General features: G+C 39.3%; 1 protein-coding gene across 1 annotated transcript; it reads right to left on the bottom strand.

The window, feature by feature from the left end:
• Positions 1-3791: 3791 nt before the first annotated feature.
• On the bottom strand, positions 3792-18233 carry LOC149827652 (uncharacterized). The gene is made up of 8 exons (XM_090018548.1): positions 18152-18233; positions 9747-11880; positions 9485-9647; positions 8717-8776; positions 4952-5115; positions 4533-4791; positions 4128-4439; positions 3792-4043 (listed from the first exon to the last, which is right to left on the bottom strand). The coding sequence occupies exons 1-7, from the start codon at positions 18231-18233 to the stop codon at positions 4329-4331; spliced, it is 2973 nt and encodes a 990-aa protein (XP_089874674.1). The 3' UTR covers positions 3792-4043; positions 4128-4328.
• Positions 18234-25396: the final 7163 nt, after the last annotated feature.

Here is a 25396-nt window from a genome sequence, read left to right as displayed (position 1 = left end):
CGGCCCAAAATATTTTTTAAACATTTCTTGATATAAGAAGTGTATTAGTGGACTCAACAATATGTCTATGCTTTCTTTCAACTAGTCTATTTTGTTAAGAAGTATACAAACAAGATTTTTGATGGATAATCCCATGTAGGTCAAGATAATTTTTGAACTCTTTTGATACAAATTCTTTTCCAAAATCGATTATAAAATTTTGAATATTGATTTTAAATTGAGTCTTTGTATATCAATGAATTTTTTTAAAACAATCAAATACTTCAGATTTTTGTTTGAGAAAAAATATCCAAGAGTGTCTATTATAATCATCCAAAACACAACATAATAAGATACATCTCATTTGGATACAACCAGAGTTGATCCCCATATAACATAATGTACTAACTCAAATAAATTTTTAGATATAAAATGTCTTGGCCCAAAGAGTAAAGACTTTATTTTACCAAGAATGCAATATTCACAAATAAAATCTTTGTCTTTATAGCTTGTAAGAAATGAAAACAAGTATAATTTAGACAAACTAGGATGTTCTAGTCTTTTGTGCCAATTTTCTATATCTTTTTTTTTCATAAAATTCTAAAAAATATGTTTTTATAACTCAAGATTATCCATAACATAGAGATCTTCTCTTCTATGGCCTCGTCCAATCGACTTCCTGGACTGGAGATTCTGTATTAAACAATCATTAGATAAAAATAAAACTTTACATACATGATACATAATTTAAGAATCAGATAAAAGATTTAAATTTAATTTTGATACTACTCTAATATTTGGTATAAAAAAGGTTTGTTGTTTTTGAAAACCCCCAAAACTTTTAATTTTTAAAGAAGTTCCATCAGCAGTTGAAACATAAGAGTTGTTTGAGTTAGTATGACATTCGGATAATATAAATTAATTTGAAGTCATATGGAAAGAGACATTGGAGTCAAGAATCCAAGAAGTCTTACAAGGGTCACCACTTGTGAATACGGCCGCCCCTGAGAAGGAAGAAGATTGATTTTTGAACATTGGTTGTAGTGCCTTCATTAGTTGCGCCAAAGACAATGAGTCGATGCATTTGGAGTCGTTTACATCATTTTTTTCAAATGGTGGTTCCATCGAAATAACTCTTTCATCGTCTCTACGAACTTCTTTCTTTTTTTTGAGGTAAAATGACTTGATGTGTCTTGGTTCATAGCAATGATAACATATGATTTTTTCACCCTTCTTGTATTCATGATCATTTCTTTTATCGCTTCGACTTCTTTCATAGTCATTGAAATTTCTTTCATTCTCATTTTTTATAAAAATGAGGAGGTTTATAACTTCTAGTGTAGTTTTTGGGCTTTGACATAGCAAACACAAATTCTTCATCCTTTGAGGTGAATTGTTTCTTCAACCTGTTTTCTTTTATAGTTAACTCTTCAAGAGTTTCAACTATGTTAAGTACACTTCCTCTATGAAGGAGGGTCAACTTGGTCCCTTCGAATTCGAATTTAAGTCCATTAACAAATTGATAGAAATGCTCCATTCTAATTTGCTTTTCATAGAGTTCTACATCTTAGGGGCAATGTCATTTTGGCTCTAGAAGAGTCAATTCATATAAAAAAAGAGAGTGCATTGTAATATTCTCTAATGCTCATCTATCCTTGGGACATAGTTCTTACTTTGTTTTGTACATTGCATATGTGAGCAATATCCTTGAGACTATATATATCTTTAAGATATTTTCATGCATCACTAACGAAATCATATTTTGCTAAGCTAGAGCATTTGTAGATGTTCACAATATTGATGAGTCATCCAATTATCTTAGAATGACCCATCCTCCACTCTTTCCATTTCTTTTCATAATCGGAGACGGCTTCAAACAACTCTTTTCCTTGAAGAGCTACTTCAATTCTATTCTCAATTTTGATAAGAATGAGTTTAGACTCTCTTTCAGTACCATCAACCAAACCCCATAAACCCTTTTTCTATATTTTGTGCTTCACTATGGATGCCCACATCTAGGGGTGGCAAAATCTGACCCGACCCGCCAACCCGCTTCTTAGTCGGGTTAGGGTTTGGCTTAAACGGGTTCATGTCGTAAACGGGTCGTGTTCGTGTTAGGGGTATGCCAACCCGTTAACCCGTTTAATAAACGGGTTAGGCGGGCGGGTCAACCCGTTTACACGAACTCGTCAACCCGCAACCCATTTTATAAACAGGTTCGTGTCTATGTTATCGAGTTGCGGGTTACTCGGGTCGGTTATCGTGTCTATGTTATCGGGTCGACCCGTTTAATAAACGGGTCACCATGTCGTGTAATCGGGTTGACACGACTTGACCCGTTTATTAAACGGGTTAACCGTGTCGTGTCAGGTTACCCGTTTAATAAATGGGTCGTGTTCGTGTTTGCCACATCCGACCCGTTTAATAAACGGGTCGTATTCGTGTTGAGGTATTCTGACCCGCCAACCCACCAACCCGACCCGATTGCCACCTCTACCCACATCACATATTTCATATCATTGAGTCACACAGGAATTGGAACAATTACTTCTCTTTCACTCTCCATGTTTTACAATAAGGAGAGAGAGAGAGAGAGAGAGATAACACAAGATTTATTGAAAAGCTTTGATCGTGCGCTTTTTTATGCAACGATCTATGAACCGATGTTCCACCAAGCTCACGATCCTCCTCTTGATATTATCCGAATAAATAATACCTCAAAAAGCACCAAAGCTTTGATACCATGTAATGAAAATGAAACAAATATAAAAAGACATCATTTATGAACTTGCAAGAATATTATCAATTAAGAAAAACACTTGATTGATGAAGCCACACCACCCACACAAGGGTCAAAGCTATTCTTGTATTATATAAAAAATACTCGCTTAAAGAGTTGAAATTAGATGGACCTTAGAGCCCTATTTACAATACAAGGGGTCACACAACTCCAACAGCTAGTTGGAGCTGCCCGATTACTTTATCAAAAAAGTAAAAAGTACAAAAATAAAATAAATCAAAAAGGATAGTTAGCCCCTAATGGGTTGATGCCTATTACAATTGAAATAACCAAAATACCCCTGTTCCGTATATATATATCAACAGAATCGACTAAGCACTTGTTTTGAGAGTGTTCATTTGTATGTCACTTATTACAGCAGGCTTGGAGGGACATTCATAAGAGCCGGAAAACACTTCTGTTTCCTAAGCAGGTTCTTATTGTGTAACATCTGCAAGCAAAGGGGTGTAAGTGAAAGTTCTTGTGGCATGCATGGGTGTTAACAACCTGACGTCTTATACGGTGGGAGAGTAACAACTCCATTTCCGCTGATCTCATCCTCGAGCAACTGAAATGGGACCTGACCTGCAGGGTGCACAGGAAATGGCCGAATCAACCAATTGGGTTGGTTACAAAAGAATTTTCTGCTGAATCTGTAACTTTTGTTTTGTCTTTACGGTTCAATGGTCGTTTACAGGGAGTTTAATCTGTTGCTGTACTCTGTTATCGTATGCTTTTGATCTGAAGTGTGATAACTCATCACACTCAATCCATTGTAGTGTTTATCTTCTGATTCAATATGAATATGTTTCTATAAAAAAAAAAGAGTAGATTTTTTCAATCTCACTGGTTGTGTTCTATGTTGAGAAAACATTGGCCCAGTTTAAAACAATCCTGAAGCTCTATGTGTGTGTGTGTATGCACGCACGCTTGGTATTTTATTTATTACCTTGGTAGACTATGTAAACTCAGTGTCAAAAACTACGACAACCATCATGAGTCAATGTTAATGAACTGTAGAAGGAGAGAACTCTTACATGATAAAGCATTAGATGATTACACAGAGGGTATACAAGAAACTGTTTTTAAGTACAACAGCAGACTTCTACTACCATCACATAAACAATCTACAATATGTCCTTTCAAGCCTGAAGCCACCTATGAGCTCAAGAACACACTTACACCATTCACCATACACATTTCCCACATTCTTTTATTGGCAATCAGCTTCTTCACAGGCATGATATCTTTGGCTTCTACATACACAGCCTTCTCCAACCTTAGCCTGTCACAGGATTGACCTTAAAGCAAGTCTTCCATCATATGGACAAAAGGCAAAGATAATAAAGGGAAAAAAAGAGTAATTCACCTGCTGGACTGTTTGCTGGTGCTTCAGTGAAGTGGCATGCCATTTTGCAGTTAACTGGTTAAAAAAAAGGAAAGACAAAAGCCAAAGCTGAAATATTCTGTGAATCCTTATTATTACACTTTACATGGCCCTCTGAGCTGCAAAACTGGACTTGGAGCACAAGTTGCATATATTATGGGTATGAAGCAAAGGTTATAGCACTTATTTACTTTTTAGATAGGAGCAGGAAAGGATTCTCTTCCCAAAAGGATTACTCCTAAGTGCTGGAAGATGAGGTTTTATAGCATCCACAAAAGCAGCTTGAATGGGGCCCTGGTAAACATGGGAACAAGAATTTATTTAGTAAAACATTAACTTGGCCTCTGTGAGAAACATATGCTCCAGTATAAGATGATGATTATAAACCTTGGAATTGGCCAGAGCTGACTGAACAACATAATTCCCAAAAGGATCCTGCAAGAGTTGGCCCAAGCGTGGATCATCTATGAGTTCTTGAATAATGCGGTCTCGTTTTTCCTCTCCAGCTGATTTCAGACATTTCTCAACCACATTACTGCTAAATTTCTGTGTAGATAAGTGTGCATAATGCCCCCCTAGTTGGTCTATCACATGTTCTACTGCCCATGAAATTCCAAGTTGAAATACATATTGCACGACATAGTTCCTGCAGGTGGTTTCAAAGAGAAAATTCATAAATTTGGAAGCTTCAAGCAATACCAAATACACATGAAAAAACAGTATCAATTTCCCATGCAAAAAAAGTAAAATGAGCAGGTATGCAAAGCAAAACAGATTGCAAGTAGTATAAAAGATATCATGCATACCCAAATGGATCCTGTGATAAAATCAGTGCATTTGCGACAATCTCAGAGGCCAATCGGCGTCTTTGTTCACCTTCTGAATAGTAGAGGCATTTTTGCAGCACACAACAACCATGACGATGAGTTGCGATTTCGACACAGTGAGCTACCACAGCATCAAAGAGGAACTGCCAATTTATACATTTTCATATTGCGTAAGTAGAAATCATCTGTTACAAAAATCTAGTGGCAATAAAATCATAACTTTATGGTCAGAGGCAAATATAAAGTGATAAATACAAGAACAAGAATATATATTTTTCGTTTGTATTGCTATCTAATTGCCAATATCATGGAAGCATAAATATTTCCAAAAATGTTGTATCCATTTTTCCAACAAAGGACAGAAAGCATCCTCAGCTAACTGATTAGAATCCTCAGCTAATTGACTAGGCCATATGAAAGATATTATCAACTTACTTGAGACACTATGTCTCTATCTATCGTAGCACATACAGCATTTAGAGGTTTGGTACTCAAGCAACCTTAATCAGTTAGAAAATTCTTCAAATCCCAATTAATATGAAAAAAACAAGACAGTAACCATTTTTCTATCTAACTGACACCATCAATAATTTTCAGATGGGGAAACCACCCTCGGGATCAGAGAGCTAGTCCGACTGGCGAAGCCTTCCATACTTATAGCTGCTTTCCTGATGGTGTAAACCTGTGGCACACCCCTTGCCCCCAGGGAGTCACCTTGCTTCGGCACGAGTAAGGGACATAATTCCCTTACAGCTTCTTATATGCAAGGGGCTGACATCCGTGAGAATGGAACCTTGACCATCCGTCTAGCAGCCAAGGCCACCTCCGATTATGCTAGTAACACAAAAAAATATTTTAATTTTAACATACCTCAAATGTAGGCATATTAAAACAAGAATACAATCATCCATTTTGAGTAAATTATCAAAACCGTAGAAATCACCCAGCCAGCCAAGTTGCTGACCATTTATTTTACTGATTTAGCTGACTAATACCAGTTTCTTTGCATCTTTTAGTTTATATTAGTAGTAACTGCTACCGAAAAAGGATGTTTCCACGTATCCATAAAATGACTGTTCATAATTATGATTTAAGAGATAGGATGAATGCATAGCAAAAAACAATTTAAGCCCACAACAATGACTCACATTTCCTCAAAAATAAAGTTAAATCCCCTCATTGATCAAGGGGAATTACAGGTTACTTGGTACTTGGAATCCTCTATTGTGAATGTGCAGAGTTTCATCATCTATGTATTTGGTATTTGAACATTTTGCCTCCAATTTTTGTTCATTATGCAGAAAGTTAAGAATTATAGCAAGGTAGCTGAACTAATGAGGAACTATACTGTGTAAGTGATCTACTCATGTTTTCACTGCTGAGATTTTATAATTCAAATTATTACACGGGCACTTTTCTTGAGAATTGTTGCTTAAGCATTAAACATGCAAAGGTCTAGACATCTCTAAAATGGGTGGATTGAACAGAAAAAAAACAGAGAAACTTGTAATGTCTAATCACAAGCATGGTTGCCAGTTGAGGAAGCGGGAGCGGGAAGCGGGAAGCGGGGCACTTTCAAAATTTTAGGAAGCGGGGAAGCGGGGGACCACTTAGGACCGATTCGGGAAGCGCCTCGGAAGCGTCTCGGAAGCGACCTAGGAAGCGTCTCGGAAGCGACCTAGGAAGCGTCTCGGAAGCGAGGGGGAAGCGAAAAAAATAAAAACAAAAAATAAAAAATACAAAAAATTGAAAAAAACAGGGGAAGCATGGGGGAAGCGAGGGGAAGCGTGACGGGAAGCGTGCTTCCCATTAAAGGGAAGCGCATCCCCCATTAAAGGGAAACACGTCCCCCATTAAAGGGAAGCACGCTTCCCAAAAAAGGGGGACACTTCGGAAGCGCGACGTTTTGCGCTTCCGAAGCGCGCTTCCCCTTTTAGCTAGGCGCTTCCGGTAACCGTGATCACAAGGGTGGGAGGACAAAGAATTAAAAAAAAAAAAGACACTTTTGCATTCTAATATGTAAAGAAATTAACATAAAGAAATAAGTCAAATGGAAAAAATTACACAAATTGGTGAACCAGGCAGCTTAAAGAGAGAGCCAAAAACGAAATTAAATGAAAGGTTCCTTGTGTGCATTTCAAGTTATATATCTTCTATAGGCCCAAATAGACCATGAATTGATGCTTTACTAAAAGATGTAAACTGAGATTATTCAAGTATGTATGGCAATAATAAAGATAGCAGTGATGCAAAATTATAAAAACAGGCAAACAAATCACAGAACTATACAATATGTGCTGAAGAACAATTGTCAATCCAACAAGACAAATAATCAGGACAGAGTCTAACCATAAATCTTCAAGAATCTTATGCAATTATCAAATGAAACAGGAAGTAAAAAAATGTAGGGAAGTCGGTACTGGTGAAAGCATATTTTGCAAGGTAAAATGTGCATTAAGTGTGAAGAATATTAAACCATATATGGACAATAGTTACCTATATGCAGGAATATCTAGTGAATTTAGAGTTAGAATGCAACAAAAAAGTAAAGAAAACTAAAATAACAACACACACTAAGCATGATATTCAGTTAAATTGGAAGTCAAAAGGGTTTTACTAGTTACAACTATTACTGCAATTGCTACTTTGATGTAGGAAAAGAAATCTTGCATAACAGATGAAAATTAAAAGAGATGAAAGCAAACAACTGTCACGTAGAAGAGACAAATTAATGGGAGGATGAGTTATTGTAACCACATAAATACAAGTGCATACCCAGAAAAACAACAACCAGCTAATCCAGGAAATTTGCCATGGCAACCTCACAAATCAAGACTAAGGATATGTACCAAAATATCCTGCAGTTCTATCACAAAATTGATAACAGGACACAATGATCATTCCATCGCCCACTAAAACCCAACAGTCACCTAATCCAGGAACTGCAAATGCAACTTCACAAATGAAAACTAGGGTTTGGAGATGTACCAAAATATTCTGCAGTTCGCTCACAAAATTAACAGTATGACAAAATGAACCACAATATAACAAACAAGAAAGTCTTCCTATTTTGAAACAATCCACCAAGCATGAATACTCTCTAATCACATTCTCAGATGGTTTCAACAAGAACAAGTACTCCATAGTTATAAGATGCAGCCAGATAGAACCACAAACTTGATTCGCACACATGAAACAGATATTCATATGGATTAAGCATCTTCCCACAAAAGTAAGTGGCCAACAGAACTGTGCCTTCGAATCATCTCATATTGTAAGGGTTGACCACAAGCATCCATAGTTCATCTTCATAGACTAAAGCAGTCAGATATTTCTCTCTCATTTATCACAAATACTTTTGGGAGATGAGGTTTACTCCAGAAAAATACATGAGAAAGATACCAATTCATGCATTTCTTTCCGATAAATGCATATCATTTAGGTGGCTTCATAAGCTTGAATGTTAGAAGGCATAAAGTAATTCAGTTTAATATTACCATATGAGCAATCACATTGGCATACATTTATATGCTTCTAATGGAATATAATATGGGCGACCATAGTCAATTTAATCTGTCATCATTTCATGAATAAATGAAGTATATTAAGTATTTGTTGCAATCTGAGTACATTCGCATTTTTGTTCTACATCTTGGTCAAGCCGCATGTCAGCTCTCAAGAACGCTATAAAAAATCAATATATTTTTACATGCATGTATAAGGTCCAAAATACAATTTTCTCACCAGGATATTGTTTCCAGGTCTCTTCCCCGTGTAATATGGAAGCCAGCCAAAAAATGCAACCTGACACATATGAACCAGCTCATAGTCTTAAACTTATCTAGGTCAAAGTAGTGATCTGGGTTTTCATAATCATGCAATACAACTGAGATTAAGGTTGGCTCTCGTAACAGCTTCCTGGTATGAAATATCCCTGCTTCCATTACAATCTCTGCTGCTTCGGTAAATTAATCCCATTCTCCATCATAAGCTAGCTAAAATATTGCACTCCAGATCCATGGATCAAGTGTATATCAGGTTAACATTTTAGAAATAGCTAAAGGCATACATCATTATCGAACTTGGTTAATGATGAATTAATAGACATATGATAACAAACAGGAGCCAAGCAGTCTATAAGGGTGAGCCAACAGTTTGATATTTAAATAATCTGATGGGTGAAAAAGAGCTAATACCGCTGAAGCACAGATGTTCCAGTCTGACCAACATAAACCAATAAAACAACGAAATAAACATCAAAATATTCCTGACTATAGAGTATAGAAATATATTTTTGCCAGAATTTCAAGACAATATAAACAAATCAAACAGAAGCCAACTCATCCATAGAAGTTCATATGCAATAGGAATTCACAATGTGGTTAGTGCTTTGGAAGAAGGGCCTTTGCTAATCATACAGGTTTCCTTGTGAATAGTAATATATGTGAGATATGAGAATAGAAAAAGGGAAAATTCTGTCATAATAATTCATCAGGATAAACTTTTGCTTACCACATTGTATTCATTCTCTAAGCATTGCAAGCAGCGCTGTACAACATGATTTCCATTTATGTCTTTGATTAACATCACTATACCATCCTTAAGAGATGAAACAACCATAGTTACTTGCTCTGGAGTCTTGAGAGTTTCTATAACCTTTTGTACAGCTCGAGTCCTATAGAAGGAAAAGGAAAAAGATAATCAACCAGGAAACCTGGAAAACAGAAAGCAAACTAATATCATTAGATGTTCATTGGATCAGGGAAACACATACCCATGCATATTCAGGGAGATATTCACAAGACTCCCTGCAGTTTCAGTAATAGCACTAAGTATCTGCATCCTTTGATCCTCATTACACACATCCAACAACTTTTGGACTAGATAATTCCCAAAAGGATCTGTCATGAGCTCAACTATGTGGCCTATAATCTCAACAAATATTCTCTGTATATCTCCTGGAGTGCCCTCAACAAACTTCTCTTGCAGGAACCGACAACCATGCTGATCCTTGGCAAAGGCATAGATTTTTCCTTCAACTTCATCCAGTGAAGTACATTTCAGGTGCTGCCGGGATCTTGGAGCAAGCCACTCTGATTTATCAGGTGAAGATCCTCCAGAATTTTGGCCATCAAGTACGAATGAACCTGAATTTGGAACTGAAGGATGGTGATGGCAGCGGCCGTTTGGTACAACTCTTCCATTAGAATTGGCATGGCAGACAGCAATGTCATTTGCTGAAATTGAGCTTGGCTTCAAATTCCTTAATGAGTTTAGTCCATGCGACCTAGTCAATATCTTTTCTGGGAAAATTTGCTTTGTTTCTTTCTCCAATACCTTGATTCGTTGGAAATCTTTGACAGGTAAGATATTTGACGGACATGACAAACCAGTCCCAACCTCTCCTCTTCCATAGAAACCCTGAGTGTGGTATCGGCAAAGGCCACCACCCATTAGCATAAGATTGGATTGGTTGAATCCTCGAGGAGGCACATTGTCATTCCAATATGAAGCTTGATTGGGCTGCTCAACATGAGAAATGGGCACCTCATAATAAGGTTGCCTTAGATTTCTGCTCAGGGATCCAATGGGTCCATTTGATGTTGGTCGAAGCTGATTGCCGGCCTTAATTCCCTGATTCTGAAGCTGTTGCAAGTAAGCATAATGCTGGTGCATCACCCTATGCCTTTCCTCATCCATATGCTGCCATGCTATATGAGTTCGGTTTAGCTGCTGCAGAGGCGCATTTGGATGTCCAAATTGTTGTGGCTCCATAAATGGGGAACCTTGGGGATCCAAGTAATACTGTTGTTGATATGCAGAAGCAGGGAACTCCACTCCAGAAACAGGTATACTTGGAAGTACCTGAAATGCATGAATACCCGTGGCCAATTGCATTGGTCCTGAATAGATTGGAAGGTTCTGCCTCTGCTCGCCTAAGTTATTTACAAATTCATCAACTGGAAAGCAAAGCCCCAGCTTATGCTTCTTTACATCATGAATGTTGTTGAGTTTCAAAAGCTCAGAATTCTCTTCCCTGTTTGTCTCTATAGTAAATTTATCCATGGGATTGGCGTTCAGTGAAGGAAACATCAAACCACCCGCATTCACCATTCCCGGGGGTTCAAATGTAGAATTTCCAAAATTCACAGAGTTTACTCCATTGGGTGATTGAGGAAGCACCCCACCAATCACTTCAAGGCCAGACTGTGATCTGCTCATGTGATTAGAATACTGGCTTTCCACCAAAAAGCCAGGGTTGGGTAAGGTTTTATACTGTGCTGATGACTCTATGGTTGGGCCAATACTTACTCCAGATTTGAAGCTTAAACTAGCAAATGCAGATGTCAAGGATTGATCATCTGGTAAATTAGACCCAATGCCGTGGCAACTGGCCTCCTGATCAGCATTTTCAACTGGTTTTTGGAATTCTTTTCGGCCAACATTATTGGCAACATCCAAATTCTCTTCATTTTGTGATTTTTTATTGTATGTGTTCTTGATTGGTGAATTAGTACATGAATCTCCAATAAAATTCAAGCCACAATAAAAGGAAGGGAAAGAGCTAGACGACACAGGCGAAACAGATACAGGAGAAATTGATACAGCATTAGCACCACGCTTTGATGGTTGCGAAGCATGGTAATAGTCAGTAAGAACATCGGAACACGGGGTCTTCCCCATGGTTTCCTCACACAAAGGAGCTGCGACCAAACTTATCGACGAATTGATGACGCCAGATTCCTCTAAGTTAAGATTTCCAGCAGAAGTAGCATTTGGGATCTCTCCCAAGAGCATCTCGAATTCTTCATCATCCTGTTCATTAACACCCTTCATCTTGTGCACACAATTGAATGCAAATACGCAGAGCCAGCAGAATGGTCTCAAATGAATACGCAGAGCCAGCTCTATCAATCCACAATGCAGATCAACACACTCAACCTTAAACCCCTCACCCAACCAAAACTAAGAAATCTTGAAATCATCCCTGAATTGAGAACCTCAAAAATCTTAAACACCTTTATGATCAGAATTCGATTCGCAGAAAAGAACACAATACTCCTTCATACTGAAAAACAATAAACACCGAGAAATTCAGAACAATCTCAACCATAGCATGCCATCCCACAAAAGCAGTAGAACAAAACAGGAAGCTCAAGACTACAAAAGAAACAACAATCGGCTCATCAAAATCGATTCCGCCTGAGAAAAAAAAAACATAAAATCAATCAGAATAATCGCCAACTCGATTCTCAACAAGAAAAGCGGAAATTTCAATGAACAAGACATACCCACAAACCACAATTTCTGCAATGAGTATTAAAACATACCAATAGAAACAACAAAACCCAATTGATAGATTGCCTTAAAAAAGTACCAAAAATCCAAAACCCCACAAAAACCGATCACCGTCCTTAAAAACAACGAAAAAACCCAACCAACAAAAGGAAACGCAGTTAAGAGAATCATCGGAGGCATTACCAACGTTTTAGATGGATTGAAAGCATAGATTAGAAAGAGGAAAGACAGGAAAAGGGTCTACATTAGATCAGTTACCACTATTAGTACCTGCATTAGATAAGCATATTAAATAGACTTAAGAGGTATTGAGAGAGAGAGAGAGGGTTTCCTGTGACTTAATGAGCAATACAAAGGGAATGAGTGGGTAGACAGGTGAGGGTAACGAAGAGGACGGCGTCTGAGAGAGAGAAGCGGAAGGGGAGGACTCAAAGGCCGCATAGAGAAAGCATGCATGGTTTGGTGACTCAAAATACCAAGAGGCAAATGACATAAATGACAGCCAAATTTAACATGGAATTTCCATTTTATTTATTTAATTATTTCATGTTTATAACGTTAAAACAGTAATTTTTTAGCATAAAAAAAGTTCCAATAGTAAATAAATATGAAACGGTAGAAATACTGAAACATGGGTTCGGTTTGGTGACTCAATGTACCAATAGGCAATTGACATAAATGACGGCCAAAATTAAAATGGAGTTTCCATTGTATTTTTTTCATGTTTTTAACGTTAAGTAGTAAATAATATGAAGAGACAGAAATATTGAAACTTAAACACTTTTTACATTTTTAAGTAAAAAGACTAATTTTGGAAAGTAATAAAGTGTTCAAAATTGTGAGTTAGGAGAGAGAAAGATTCTAAGCATAATCAAATCCAAACTACTCCTCAAACCCATCCCCTAATCTGCTCATATTCTTGTTAACAATAACCAACCAAATTAGAAACAACCATTTACCTATTTATTTACTTGGTCACATGAGCGTGGCAATGTATAGGTGCAATAGGTTTAGGGTGTAAGGTGAAGAGGCTAGTTGGAATGCTGTGTGAAAAACACAAAATGAATGCCTAGAAAAATAAAATAAAATTATAATATATTAAACTCATTTTTTTTGTTAATTATTTCCTTTTTCTTTTTCTTGTACATGCCAAGATATTTTTTATTAAACTACAAGCTAGATGTACGTAACTTGGTGAGAGTAGATTAACCAACTTCCTTTGTACTTTGATAGAGAAGGCCTCCTTCTTCCAAAATTTATGAAGACGCTCTTTTTATTTCTCTTCTTGCAATTGATATAATTGTGAAATATTGCACAGAAAAGGAGAAACCATGTCACTTTCTTTCGTGCATGTAATACAGAAAATGCATGTGGATGTGCATAATTTCTAGTAGATGGGTGCCGATATTTTGCATCTTAACTTGTATTCAACTCAAACCATATTGAGTTTGGTCTTTTCATTACATCTCAAGGACATATCTCATTTGGTACCAAGGTCACAAATCTCTTTCTTAGGAAAAACTTGCAATATTTTTTTGAAATTATTGGCTTTTATAAAAAATAGAAAAATGACATATGCAAGAATATAGACATGCATAAAATATATAAATGTAAAATGTAAATGACATAAAATCAATAAAAAAAGGCTTTCATTGCATTAATAATATCAAGATAAAATTGCAATATTTCAAAATGGGTGATATTTTTTTACAGCTTCCTGTTTTTGTTACTACATCGGCTTTTTGAAAATATCACAACATTATGATATTTTTAAAATGTAGGTAATATTTATGAAAAAGTTTGATTTATGTCATTCCTATTTTCTTTGCCTTTTTTTGGAAAATTTATCATATTAAGGCATGACCTTAGTGCTACACGTAAAGGGATACCTACTTAGCAAATTGTTTAACAATGAAAAAAGTCGATGGTTTCTTAGTCATCAACAAAAAAAAAATAAAGAGAAGAGCAATATAGTATTAACATAAGCGAATTTATCCACAATGTCAAATTACATTTTTTTTTTTTGGATTTATATCCTGAAGAAACCGCACCCGGCACAAAGACCTGATCGCGCTGGCTCAGCCTGCCATACCTACGTGTTGGCAGCGTAAAACTCTCAGGCTAGGACCCCTGCCCCCGGTGTCAAATTAGATTTGTTTGTGGCCATCGTGAATCGATAATACTTGCAGACGTGAGTCTGCAAAGTTTTTCAAACATAGTACATGAGTTCACAGTTTTTTTTTATTAAAAAATAAAAAATAATAAAAAAGTGTCCGTACGTATCATGAGTGTGTCACGTTTCGTGTCTCGTGGAAAAAGAACGTGTCCCTGTGATGATGTTCTAGTTTCAAAACTATGTTGCGTGTTAGTCAGATTCAGGGACAAGTCTTACGAGAAGGTCTTGAGTCCAATTTCAAAGTCGACAACTAATATGGTGGGGTTATATGGTTCATGTCTCCTTAAAAGTTTGATGAGACCAAGAAAAATTGCTCCATATTTTGGACCCACACTACTACTGTCTTAAAAAAAGAGGGAACATTCAATTCCAACTTTCCAAGGTTCCCTAGGCACCGGTGCAAACGGATCCCGTATGGGCTGGATCATGGTTGATCTGAAATTCGTTCCAAAATTTTAATCAGGAAGTCAGGATCCGAATCTGAACTTGAACCTGATATTTTTTTGTGGTAACTCTGACTCTGGTGACAAAAGGTTGAAATCATGTATTTTATATGTAAAAAGCACAATTGGGTTGAAATCAATTCGTTCCAAATATAGATATACGTATAACAAAACCTGTTGATATGCATCAGGATCAAAAGTCTGACTCGGACCCAAAAGCAATTTTTTTATTCTATTTCCAGATCCATATCCTAAAATCACATGATAGATTTGGATTAGAGGTTTCATGGATGAGAAATGGTTGGATTCAGGTGCGCACACACACACACACACATATATACACACACACACACACACACACATATATATATATATATATATATATATATATATATATATATATATATGTGTGTGTGTGTGTGTGTGTGTGTGTGTATATATATATGTGTGTGTGTGTGTGTGTGTGTGTGTGTGTGTGTGTGTGTGTGTGTGTGTGTGTGTGTGTTTAACAAATGTATAACACCGTAGTCAAATGGCATTTGTGGCATCTGGACTTAGTCTCGGGCTCACTGGCCTTTTTTGGCCCTAGTGGTTGCGACCCCTATGTTAAGGTTGTCAACGGATCGGGTCCTGACCAGTTAATATCACTTGATTAGAATTTGCCTAATGGATCCAATAAGCATAGCAAGCCCAGAGCCAGTTCAAGTTTGAGCCCGTTTTCAAGCATATTTAGGTCCAATAACATCTCTCCAGTTAGGGTCTAGTTAGTGTCCAAGTATGGGTCAGATTCAGGTTTGGAAGGGAAACCATGCCCGCAATTGAGATTAACAGTAGATCCAAATATGTGTCAGGTCCATTCGTTAGCCGCATCCAGATAATTAATTTTCTCAGTTCAAATTTGGAACACGGCGTGGAACCAAGTTTTGGTCCAAACATGAGCAGCATATGGGTCCATTTACACTTGGGCAGCAATTCATATCCATATTTAATTATTTTTTACCTCAATACAGATAAAAATTCTAGTGCAAATTCGGACCACGGTACAAGGCCAAATGTTCCACACACGACTTAATATGGGCCCGTTTTACTTCTGGCGAAGTCATATCCACACCGGGTCCAGATTAGAGACCAAGTCTAGATAATTTGTACGTATTATGACCCAAGAAAAAAAAACCTAGAAACGGACATGATATTGGAATACAAGTGGAGTTGAAGATTGGTCCAAACGTGGACTAGTGTATAGGTCCAAAATTTGAGCCCAAACCGGCTATAGTCAATCTGAAAATTTGACCCATAATTCTCCATCTAGTGAACTTAAACTTAGACTTAGTCAGAACTTGGGTCGGGCCCGGGTCTGACATGAAATGTCATAAACCATACCCGGATCCATATATTAATCGGATACTTTGAATCTTGACTGGATTCTAATCGAACCTCATTGTTTAGCACCAAATCTGACCCTATAGGGTTTGGTATGAGTCGGGTTCGGGTCAAACCCGACCCATTGATTCCTATTTTGAAACATCAGATTATTTCAGATCTGGATCCAAATTCTGTTAAGTGCTCTATATTTGGTTTGGATCATATCCAACCCGTTATAATCTTAAACATGTTTTCAATAATTTTTGCCATTTCCAATATTACCACATTCCAATCCAACTTCACCTCCTAGTCTAACTTGGATGTAGGTCTGGATCCAGTCCACTGTTCCAAATGTCAGATCCGATCTCAATCAACCATGATCCAACCAAAACCTGACCTGTTTCAACCCCTTGTAGACAGTGGACCTAAAATAAGTTGGTAATTTTGATCGGGCTATTGTAATGGGCCAAAAATATAAAAAACACACAAAAATAAATAAAAAAATTGTAAATGTTAAAAAATGGAACAAAATTTTAAATGTTAAAAATGAAAGAAAAAATTTTCTTGAGATTTTTCTGTGAAAATTTAACGTATCGTGGCGAAATATTCATACAAAGGATAAAAACATGATATTTTGAAAATATTATGAGTTTAGATACTTGAAATTATTCCACCGACCACATTAATGCACCGTTTAAATGCAAAAAACCTCTTTCAATAAACTGCTAAAACTGAAACAGGGCACAGGCATGTTAACAAGGGAGCAATACGATTGAATGCTTGTCATAGAAGATGGCCATGCAGAAATTCAGGGAGTTCGGTATCCAACCCATTATGGTGCACAGAAACCTGCCCAAATGACAAGCAGTCAGGTTCAGGTTATGTCAAGTTGAGAAAATAAAAGCTCAAACCCAACTAACAAAATTTAAAGGGTGTAAAGAATACATTTTTACATAAAAATATGCTAGATCAATTACCCGCACCGACCGGGCGGCACAACGAGCCAAGCTAGCTCGAGCTATGCTCGGTCTACACCCATTTAAGTTTGGCTCAAACTCGTCTAAAAAATAAATGAGCTGAGCTTGAACAATAGATTAAGCTCGATATAAAGCCAAGCTTGATTTCCGTGACTCCTTGAATTTCAAAAATATTTTCAAGCTCAGCTTGAGCTCTAGCCGAACTTAATAGTCCTCCCCTTAGTGCATAATAGTCCTCCCGTTAGCATGCAGTCAATTTAATCATGGTTGGATTATAACCATGGTTAAATTCTATGAAATGACGGTCCCATCCCTACATATAGGGGAGCCTCCGACCCTATTCTCACCCGTCTTTCAACTAACCCTCCAACCCTTTTTCACCCCCCTTTCTCCCAACGCCATAATCCTCTCTTGTATTGGTTCCAAGCATTAAAAGAGTGGATGAGGTAGGTAAGCATCAGAGCCACCAGCATCAATACGTATGCGATTCCTTTATTTTATTTCTGGGGTGGGTTAGGCAGACCCTTACCAGATATCTCTTAAGCCCTCATGTGGCAGAGGGATTCGAACCTGGGCCTTTTTCTTGGCACAGGACCCCGCTTACCACATGAGATACCGCCTCGGTACGTACGCGATTCCTCGGTCAATAGATGCCCTTGCAAAAACAAAAAAATACCACCGACATAACGAAGAAACATGTTTCTATCAAAAGTAGAGAAAGGAAAAAGGATGTCATGAAAACAAAGAAAAAAAAGCAAAGAAGGGATTTTTAAAAATGGTCCTCCATAGGGACAGAATCGTTAATTTAAGGACTAATTTGCAAGAGTTAATAAAAAGACGTGCAAATCGATGAAAAAGCAGAGACTAATTTGAAAAACAATACCCTCAATTCAAATTAAGAATGTGATGTAGGATCACTTACCTATAATAAGAGGAAACCCTCCTTTAATGGCCATCTTCAAATCCATAAGAATAAGAATAGTAAACCTCACCCTCTTCGTCATCGTTACGAATCTTATGACTTTTTAATAAATAGTATGAAGGAGCGTAATGAATCTTATGCTTAATGGGTTTTGGAATTTGATAACTTTTAAAAATATCTATAATTTCATTAAGTTGCCTATTTTTAAATAATTAATACACTCTCTCTCTCTCTCGTCCCCACGTAGATAGGGTTCCTAATATTTCTCTCCCTCTATCATTTTCAATATGTTCCTAATTTTATTTTGGTAATTTAGGATTTCCCTTCTCTCTCTTGTTGGGATGGGCATCGGGCTGGGGTGGTTTAAGGCTCGACCTGCCAGGCTTTAAGTGCAGCCCGGCCCGAAAGAAGGCTCGGCCTAATTACTAACGGACCGGGCTTTGGCCCGATTCTTAACAAGCTCGGGTTTGAAGAGTAGCCCATGACTTGGCCCATTGGGCCTAAACCAAACTAATTAGTGCAACTATTTAGCTAAATAATAAATAATTAACAAGTTTTCATGTACCCAATTATTTATCTTTTTAGTTTTCATAAAATTAATGCAACTAATTAGATAAATAATAATAGTTACCAAGTTACTATGCAATTAATTAATTTTTTAAATTTTATATTCTTAAAAATTAATAACTAGCTTAGGCCAGTCGGGTCGGCCTGATAGCCAGCCGGCCGATCGAGATCCAACCCAGGCATATAACGGGCCGAGTTTTGGCCCGGTAGTTAACGGGCCCGGGCCTAAAACCTTGACCCAATCCTGGCACAAGGCAAGCCGAGTTAGTTTGGCTCATCCGGCAACCCGACCCGTTGCCCACCCCTACTCTCGTGAAGGGGGCATTGTTACAAATGTCTTGAAAATTTTAAAATGACACTAAAACCCAACAAACATCTATGTAATTTATAAAAGGTTTGTTAAGCAAAATATTTTGAGGCACCAATGCCCCTCTACTAGGGGTGGCAATTTCTGACACGACCCGCCAACCCGACCCGCCAACCCGCCTCTTAGGCGGGTTCGGGTTGGGCTTAAGCCAACCCGTTTAATAAACGGGTCGACCCGTGTAACCCGTTTATTAAACAGGTCGGGTTCGGGTTGGGGGTATGCCAACCCGCCAACCCGACTGACCCGTTTAATAAACGGGTTAGGCGGGTGGGTCAACCCGCCAACCCGTCCGCCCGACCCGCCAACCCGCCAACCCGACCGCCAACCCGACCCGTCAACCCGTCAACCCGACCCGCCAACCTGCCTACCTGCCAACCCGATCCGTCAACCCGTTTACCCGACCCGCCAACCTGAAAACCCGTTTACCCGACCCAACCCATTTATTAAATGGGTTGGAGGGTCGTGTCGGGTTACCCGTTTATTAAACGGGTCGGGTTCGGGTTGAGGTATGCTGACACGCCAACCCGACCCGATTGCCACCCCTACCCTCTACCGTCTTCAAGTAGTAAGATAAGAGAATACTCACGGCCGCTGTATCGGGCAAGATATCCAGAAAGATCATAGCCTGAACCCAACCAACTTGTTACTCGGGTTGGATTTAGATAGAATTGGATAACCTTGGAGTCAGTAATTTTTTATGCCCCGCACACCAATGGGGGCTCCACTTGTCTAGTAGGAGCAGCTAGAATGTTGCATGTTCAAAACCCAATGGTATAGTTTGCCTAAACCCAACTTGCCTATCTAAATTTTTTTTTTCATGCCCACACCCTGATATCTGTTCGGGTGTACCTGTGACAAAAACCAGTTCAACCCCTGCATCAACCTCTTCAAAAGATTACGTTTAGCTTTAGAACAACATAATACAATTAAGGCTTATCTCCATCAAGCGTATAAGATATAGTGTAAAACCCACCCGATGAAGTTGGGTGAGAAAGGTGAGTTAAAAAAAAGGGGGCGTGCTCACTCTCCCTATGAGGGAGGGATGGTTATCCCCATTCACCATGAGGACTATAAAAGAGTCTTCACGATGGTTGCTCAGCCCCATCGATTCACCGAGAGAAAGAGAGAGTTGCACAAAGTGAGAGAGAAATACCTTAAGAGGGATAGAGAGGGAGCAAGGCAGTCACCGGAACACACCTTCGAGAGGAGCCACCACCGACAAGTACGCCCTTCTCCTTGTTTGTTTATTTTCTTTAGAAGGCCGACAACCATGACTGCCAACATATTAAAGATAAAAAAAAGAGCTGACATCCATGGCTGCCAACATATTAAAGATAAAAAAAAAACCTACATCCATGGCTGCCATCATTGTTAGAGAGAGAGAGAGGGGGGGGGGGGGGGGGGCAGCAACCAAAGGTTGCTGGCAACCTTTGTGGTCAGAAGAGGGAGGTTGGAAAGGGGTTGTGCCCCTTTCTGCCTTAACTCCAAGCCAAAAGTCGGCAGAACTGACTCGGTCTGAGGGGTAAACCAGACCGAGTCGGGTCTACCATGCAAGATCCACGATTTATTTGATGTAATATTGCGTAATTGTGCTGAGAAAGATGGAATTTTATTAATTTGGCAATTTTTGTAATTTAGCTTATTTTGAGAATCAGGTTAAATCGCGTGATTTTGCGTAAAAAAGCAATTGCGGGAAATTTAGAGCGAATTGACTTCCTAAATTTTTAAGGTAAGTTTGGAATAAGGTTATGGTGACTTACCCCGAATTTGAGGTCCAAACGACGAAAAAACTTTGTAAGTGCATGTAAATTACGAGAGATCGCTTAGAAAATTAGCGAGAGCCTAAACGAGATCAATTTTGCTCGAAACGAGGATTTTTTTGCTTGAGTAGTTGTGTGATGATATTTACATTGATAATATAAAATAAAATTAGTAAGCATTATGGAAAAATAATTGAAATTTAATGAAAAATAAAATCGGCACATAAACTATTTGTTCTTCCATTGGTCAAGGTCTACCAAGGCCACATTCGTCCACTTTGGAAGGCCTTGGGATGACTAAGGCCATGGAACCAGCTGATCACGTTGACCAGCTGGGTTAATGGCAAGATTGTAAGAGGTTTTAAAAGCTCATAAAGGGAGGGCCACGATTGGCCCTACCCACATCATTAAAAAGAAGAAATTTTAAAATTTTAAAATTTAATAGTCATGTCATTAAGAAGTAAAGGAGGAAACATTGTAGCTTTAGAGGGCTCCATTCCCCCTTGGGGAATGTGTGGGCCCATGAGTGTTGTGCCTTGGGATTTTGAGGAAATCCCAAAGGCTCTTCCCAAGAGGGAAGAGCCATCATTAGGGTGGACTAGCCACCATTGGATGCATGGGGCGGCAACCCCATGGCATCTTGGTGATTTTTTTGAAAACATTTTCAAATCCTTGAAACCCATTGGAAGGGTTGGGCGGCAGTGAAAAACCATGTTCCACCCCAGCCCTCCATCTAGAATGAGTTATTTCTAACCTTTCATCTCAGCTCCAACTCCTTTTTAACCCTTTGAAAAAGTCGAGCCTCCTTAAGGGGCAATTTTTTTGTCTAACACCTCTCTTCACTCTCTCTCTCTCTCATACTCTCTCCCAAACCTCCTCTCTCACTTACCCTCTTCCTCCAGCCGTGGGAGCTTCCCTCTTGGCATGAAGGATTGCAGCCTTGTTCCCTCCATTTCCAAGTTTCTAAGGTGAAGACTCAACTTGGGTTTGTACATAGTTTCAATACACATGAAACCGACGGTGCATTGCATCTATGCATGCAAGCCCAACGGTGGATTAGTCCATAAAAGTTATTGTTTTAAATCTTGAATCACCATGATTCCTCATTAGCTAAGTTGCTGCATTCATTTACAATAGATTTCTTTCGGGTTTCCAAACGTATTTTATGTTTTGCATCGCCTATGCATGCAATTTCTGTTATTCCAGCAATATTGTGCCTCTTGCTTTGTTGATCGGGCTCTTGACGTGACCAGGGTCTTGGGTAGCTTGCTGGGGTGTGCTAGACTGAGCTGAGCTCGTCCAGCCTACACCCAGCACCTTTCGGCACCTACTTGTAGCGCATGAGCAGCTGCAGCCGCCTTGCTTGAATTTATTTTCTTTTTGTGTGCATTGGGTTCAACCCAATTCCAACCCGTTTGGGACGGGTGCTGTGGCTCGTGCTGGCCTAGGTCACGGCGTGACCAGGCTCACTTTGGGTCCTCTTTTTCCCCTTTAGCGCTAGCTGGTTCCCTTTAACCCCCTTTTTTTTTACCGGGTACCTAGCAGGTTGGGCCGGCCTTGGACAGGCGCCCAACACACCATTAGCACCTGTGAACCGAGCCTTGGGGCTCAGGTTCATGTTGCTCGGGGTTGCACGGTCTAGTCCAGCGGACCAGACCCTCTGGCCAACCCAGTTGCGCCATGGCTGGGCTGGGCGCCATGCGGGTGGCCCGCGCGCCCAACACAAGCCTTCAAAAAAAATATAATGTAATTCGGTGTTAAGTTAAAAGTTTTTATTTAATTATTTTCGGCTTGGATTGAAGTGTCGGTCTAATTCAGACCAGCACTACAGTCCGACTGGACTGGCTGTTGGTGAGCCTAGGCCCAACTCGGTTTCCCCTTCTTTTGGGACAGGATGCGCACCACTAGGTGCTGAGCACCCAGTTTTTTTTAGCTAACTCACCTTTGGATCATGTCTGAACCAAAGTTCAGACCTGGTTTTGGTTGCAGCGTGGGCGTGGCACAAGGTGCCAGCCTTGTCTACCTTTTTTTTTGGGGCCGGGTGTCATCCGCATGGTGCTGGGCACCTAGGCCATGAAGTGTGCCTACCCTTCGGTCTAGGTCTGAACCGAAAGGTTCAGACCTGTGTTCGGGTGTGACAGCGGTCTGGTCCTGTGGACCAGACACCCCTTGACCGAACCCCCTTAGTACTTTTTGACAGGGTTACCGTGGCTGCCTCGTTGTGCGGCCGGTTTCAGCCCCAACCGTGACATTATGGCAGTCTGGTCCGGACAGTCGGACCAGATTTACTAGGTAAACCTAACAGTCTGGTCCAGAGGACCAGACTTATGTTTTTCCTTGCAGGCCCGCCTTGGCAGCGGGTACGCGGTTCATTTTCGACCCCTTTGCAGCCCCGTAATCCCATAGATTTGGTCGTCAACATTTTTCTTCTAAAGCCAACACACAAACCTACTTCTAGTTGAACCATAGTAGGTCCAGATTCGGGTTTCGTCTTGCCCCACACCCTTTCACACTTCGGTTAGGGTGTTTGGCATGCGGACACATGCCTCGGGGAAACTCCTATGTTAGGAAACTATATATATATATGTGTGTGTGTACGTATACACATTTAAGTGGCTTGCAATCACTGACGGTACTTGTAAATATGTATATATATATTCTTATAAGTGTAAGCTTCGCAATATATATATATATATATATATATATATATATATACATACATACATGCAACGTAAGTGAGCGTTTCGGTGCGACCGAATGGACATGCGACACTCTTGTGTCCCGTCCAAGTGTTTTTCCAAATTGATTCTACACTCCAAACTGAGTATATATTTTCATAGTGTTGTTCTACGTTCGTTTTGTCATACGGTTTGTTTCAGGTCCACAGGCGCGGCACCCCGAACCGTGGTAATGCCAATGTAATCCCCATTAGAATGGGATATTTCCAGAAATCACCTTCGACACGTATGTGTGTCGTGCTGCGTAAGGAAAACCCTTATGCCTTGGTTTACGTTCGACGGACTAGTGAAGTAAGCAAATGAACACTGTTGTAAATCCATGTACTTAAAGACTTCGTTGTTTTAGAATCATAAGTATTGTTCAGTATCCTTGTTTCGGGTCCACAGGTGCGGCACTCCATACAGTGGAAATGCAATTTTATTCCTATAAGATGGGATTTTGGTTAAATTCAGTTTCAACCCTCGAATATGAGAATATTGTTGAATTCAATCGCAACACTGAAGTATGCAAAATCATAAGTTCTCTACGAGAATAATTTCTTGTTTTGCAAAGTGTCAATGTTAATGATGAAGAGACAACTTCTTGAATGATAGAAATTAATGAAATGTCACATGCATAAGAATGTGTATTTGCTTGCACGTTTACTTGTCTCTCAGAAATAACTTATTGCAATGCCTCTGTTACTTATATTTGTGCAAAAGTTAGTAAACATGTGGTACTTTTACACTTTGCAGATGGCACATCCTGACACTGACACTGAGTAGTGCGTACCTCGGTTGGTACTTTGTTGAGGCATTGGTAAGCGCACAAGGTGCACTTACTTCATGAAATGAAAAGACTGAAACTTGAACACCATAGGGTATGAATGAAAATGACTTGTTTTGAGCTCAGTTGGAGTCCTTGGGCAATGACCCTTGTGTTGAGAATGGACTCTTATGTGAATATACCCTGAATCAGAAAAGAAATAATATGGTGTTGTGACTGCTTTCACGAGCAGTGTGCTCTGTTGGCCGCGTGAGGCTGAGCATGTGAATGGGCAGGCCAAGTTCTCGTTTTGCGTACCTCGCGGGGACCATGAGGCAAAATCCTCGTTGAGAGGTATGACTGAACATGAGCCTAAGAAAGATAAACTTGCTTCGCCCCATTCACAAAACGGTTCACCTAAGAGAGGGTGGATGGTACAACCCTGAGTGACTTGTTGTTACTACGACACGTGTTTTGACAGGAGATGTAGCGTCTTTTGGCCTCCAGTCACTCAGAGTCAGGGAGGTCGAGGTTACCTTTTTAAGACCTCACTACTGCAGTAGTATGGATTGCAATCCTTACCTATGCGAGTGTTTTCTCTCAGCTGTGTGTTGCTCGCATGAGGTTCACTTGGTATGTATCTTCCTCGGTTGCCACACTAGAACTTGAATAACAGACGTCGGGTGCATGTCTCACAGAATGCGAAGTTTCTTCGCGTACCCGAAGGAGTAAAAAGAAGAACTTAAAGACTAACCAATCAGCTGACTTACGGTAGTTGCTACTTTACTTGCTCATTAGTTTCTCTTCAGTTACTTTGCCTGTTCAGTTGTTACTTTAGTTACTTGCTTGTTCAGCACTTGTTACAGTTCAATTACTGCTTGAGTTACTTGCTTTATTGTTACTTCAGCTCTGTTGACTAGTACTTGTCACTTTCACACTTACTTGACACAGGCACAGACACTTGTTAGTTCTTGTTTATGATTCCTTGTTAGAATTGATATATATATATACTTGTGGTTGCTTCTTCACCACCTCACAAGAGGCCTGACCCCGTTTTATGGGGATATA

This window comes from Nuphar pumila, chromosome 10 (genome assembly GCF_984573655.1).
Source record: "Nuphar pumila chromosome 10, dmNupPumi1.hap1.1, whole genome shotgun sequence".
In the NCBI taxonomy this organism is placed as follows: Eukaryota; Viridiplantae; Streptophyta; class Magnoliopsida; order Nymphaeales; family Nymphaeaceae; genus Nuphar; species Nuphar pumila.
Note: the sequence above shows the minus strand (reverse complement) of the source record. Positions and strands in the feature narration are given on the sequence as shown.

Coding starts and splice junctions, on each gene's coding strand:
- LOC149827652 (XM_090018548.1), bottom strand. CDS start 18,233: ATGACGAAGAGGGTGAGGTTTACTATTCTTATTCTTATGGATTTGAAG. Junction 11,881..18,151: donor AGGGTTTCCTCTTATTATAG/GTAAGTGATCCT, acceptor GTGGATTGATAG/AGCTGGCTCTGCGTATTCAT. Junction 9,648..9,746: donor ATCTCCCTGAATATGCATGG/GTATGTGTTTCC, acceptor TTCCTTCTATAG/GACTCGAGCTGTACAAAAGG.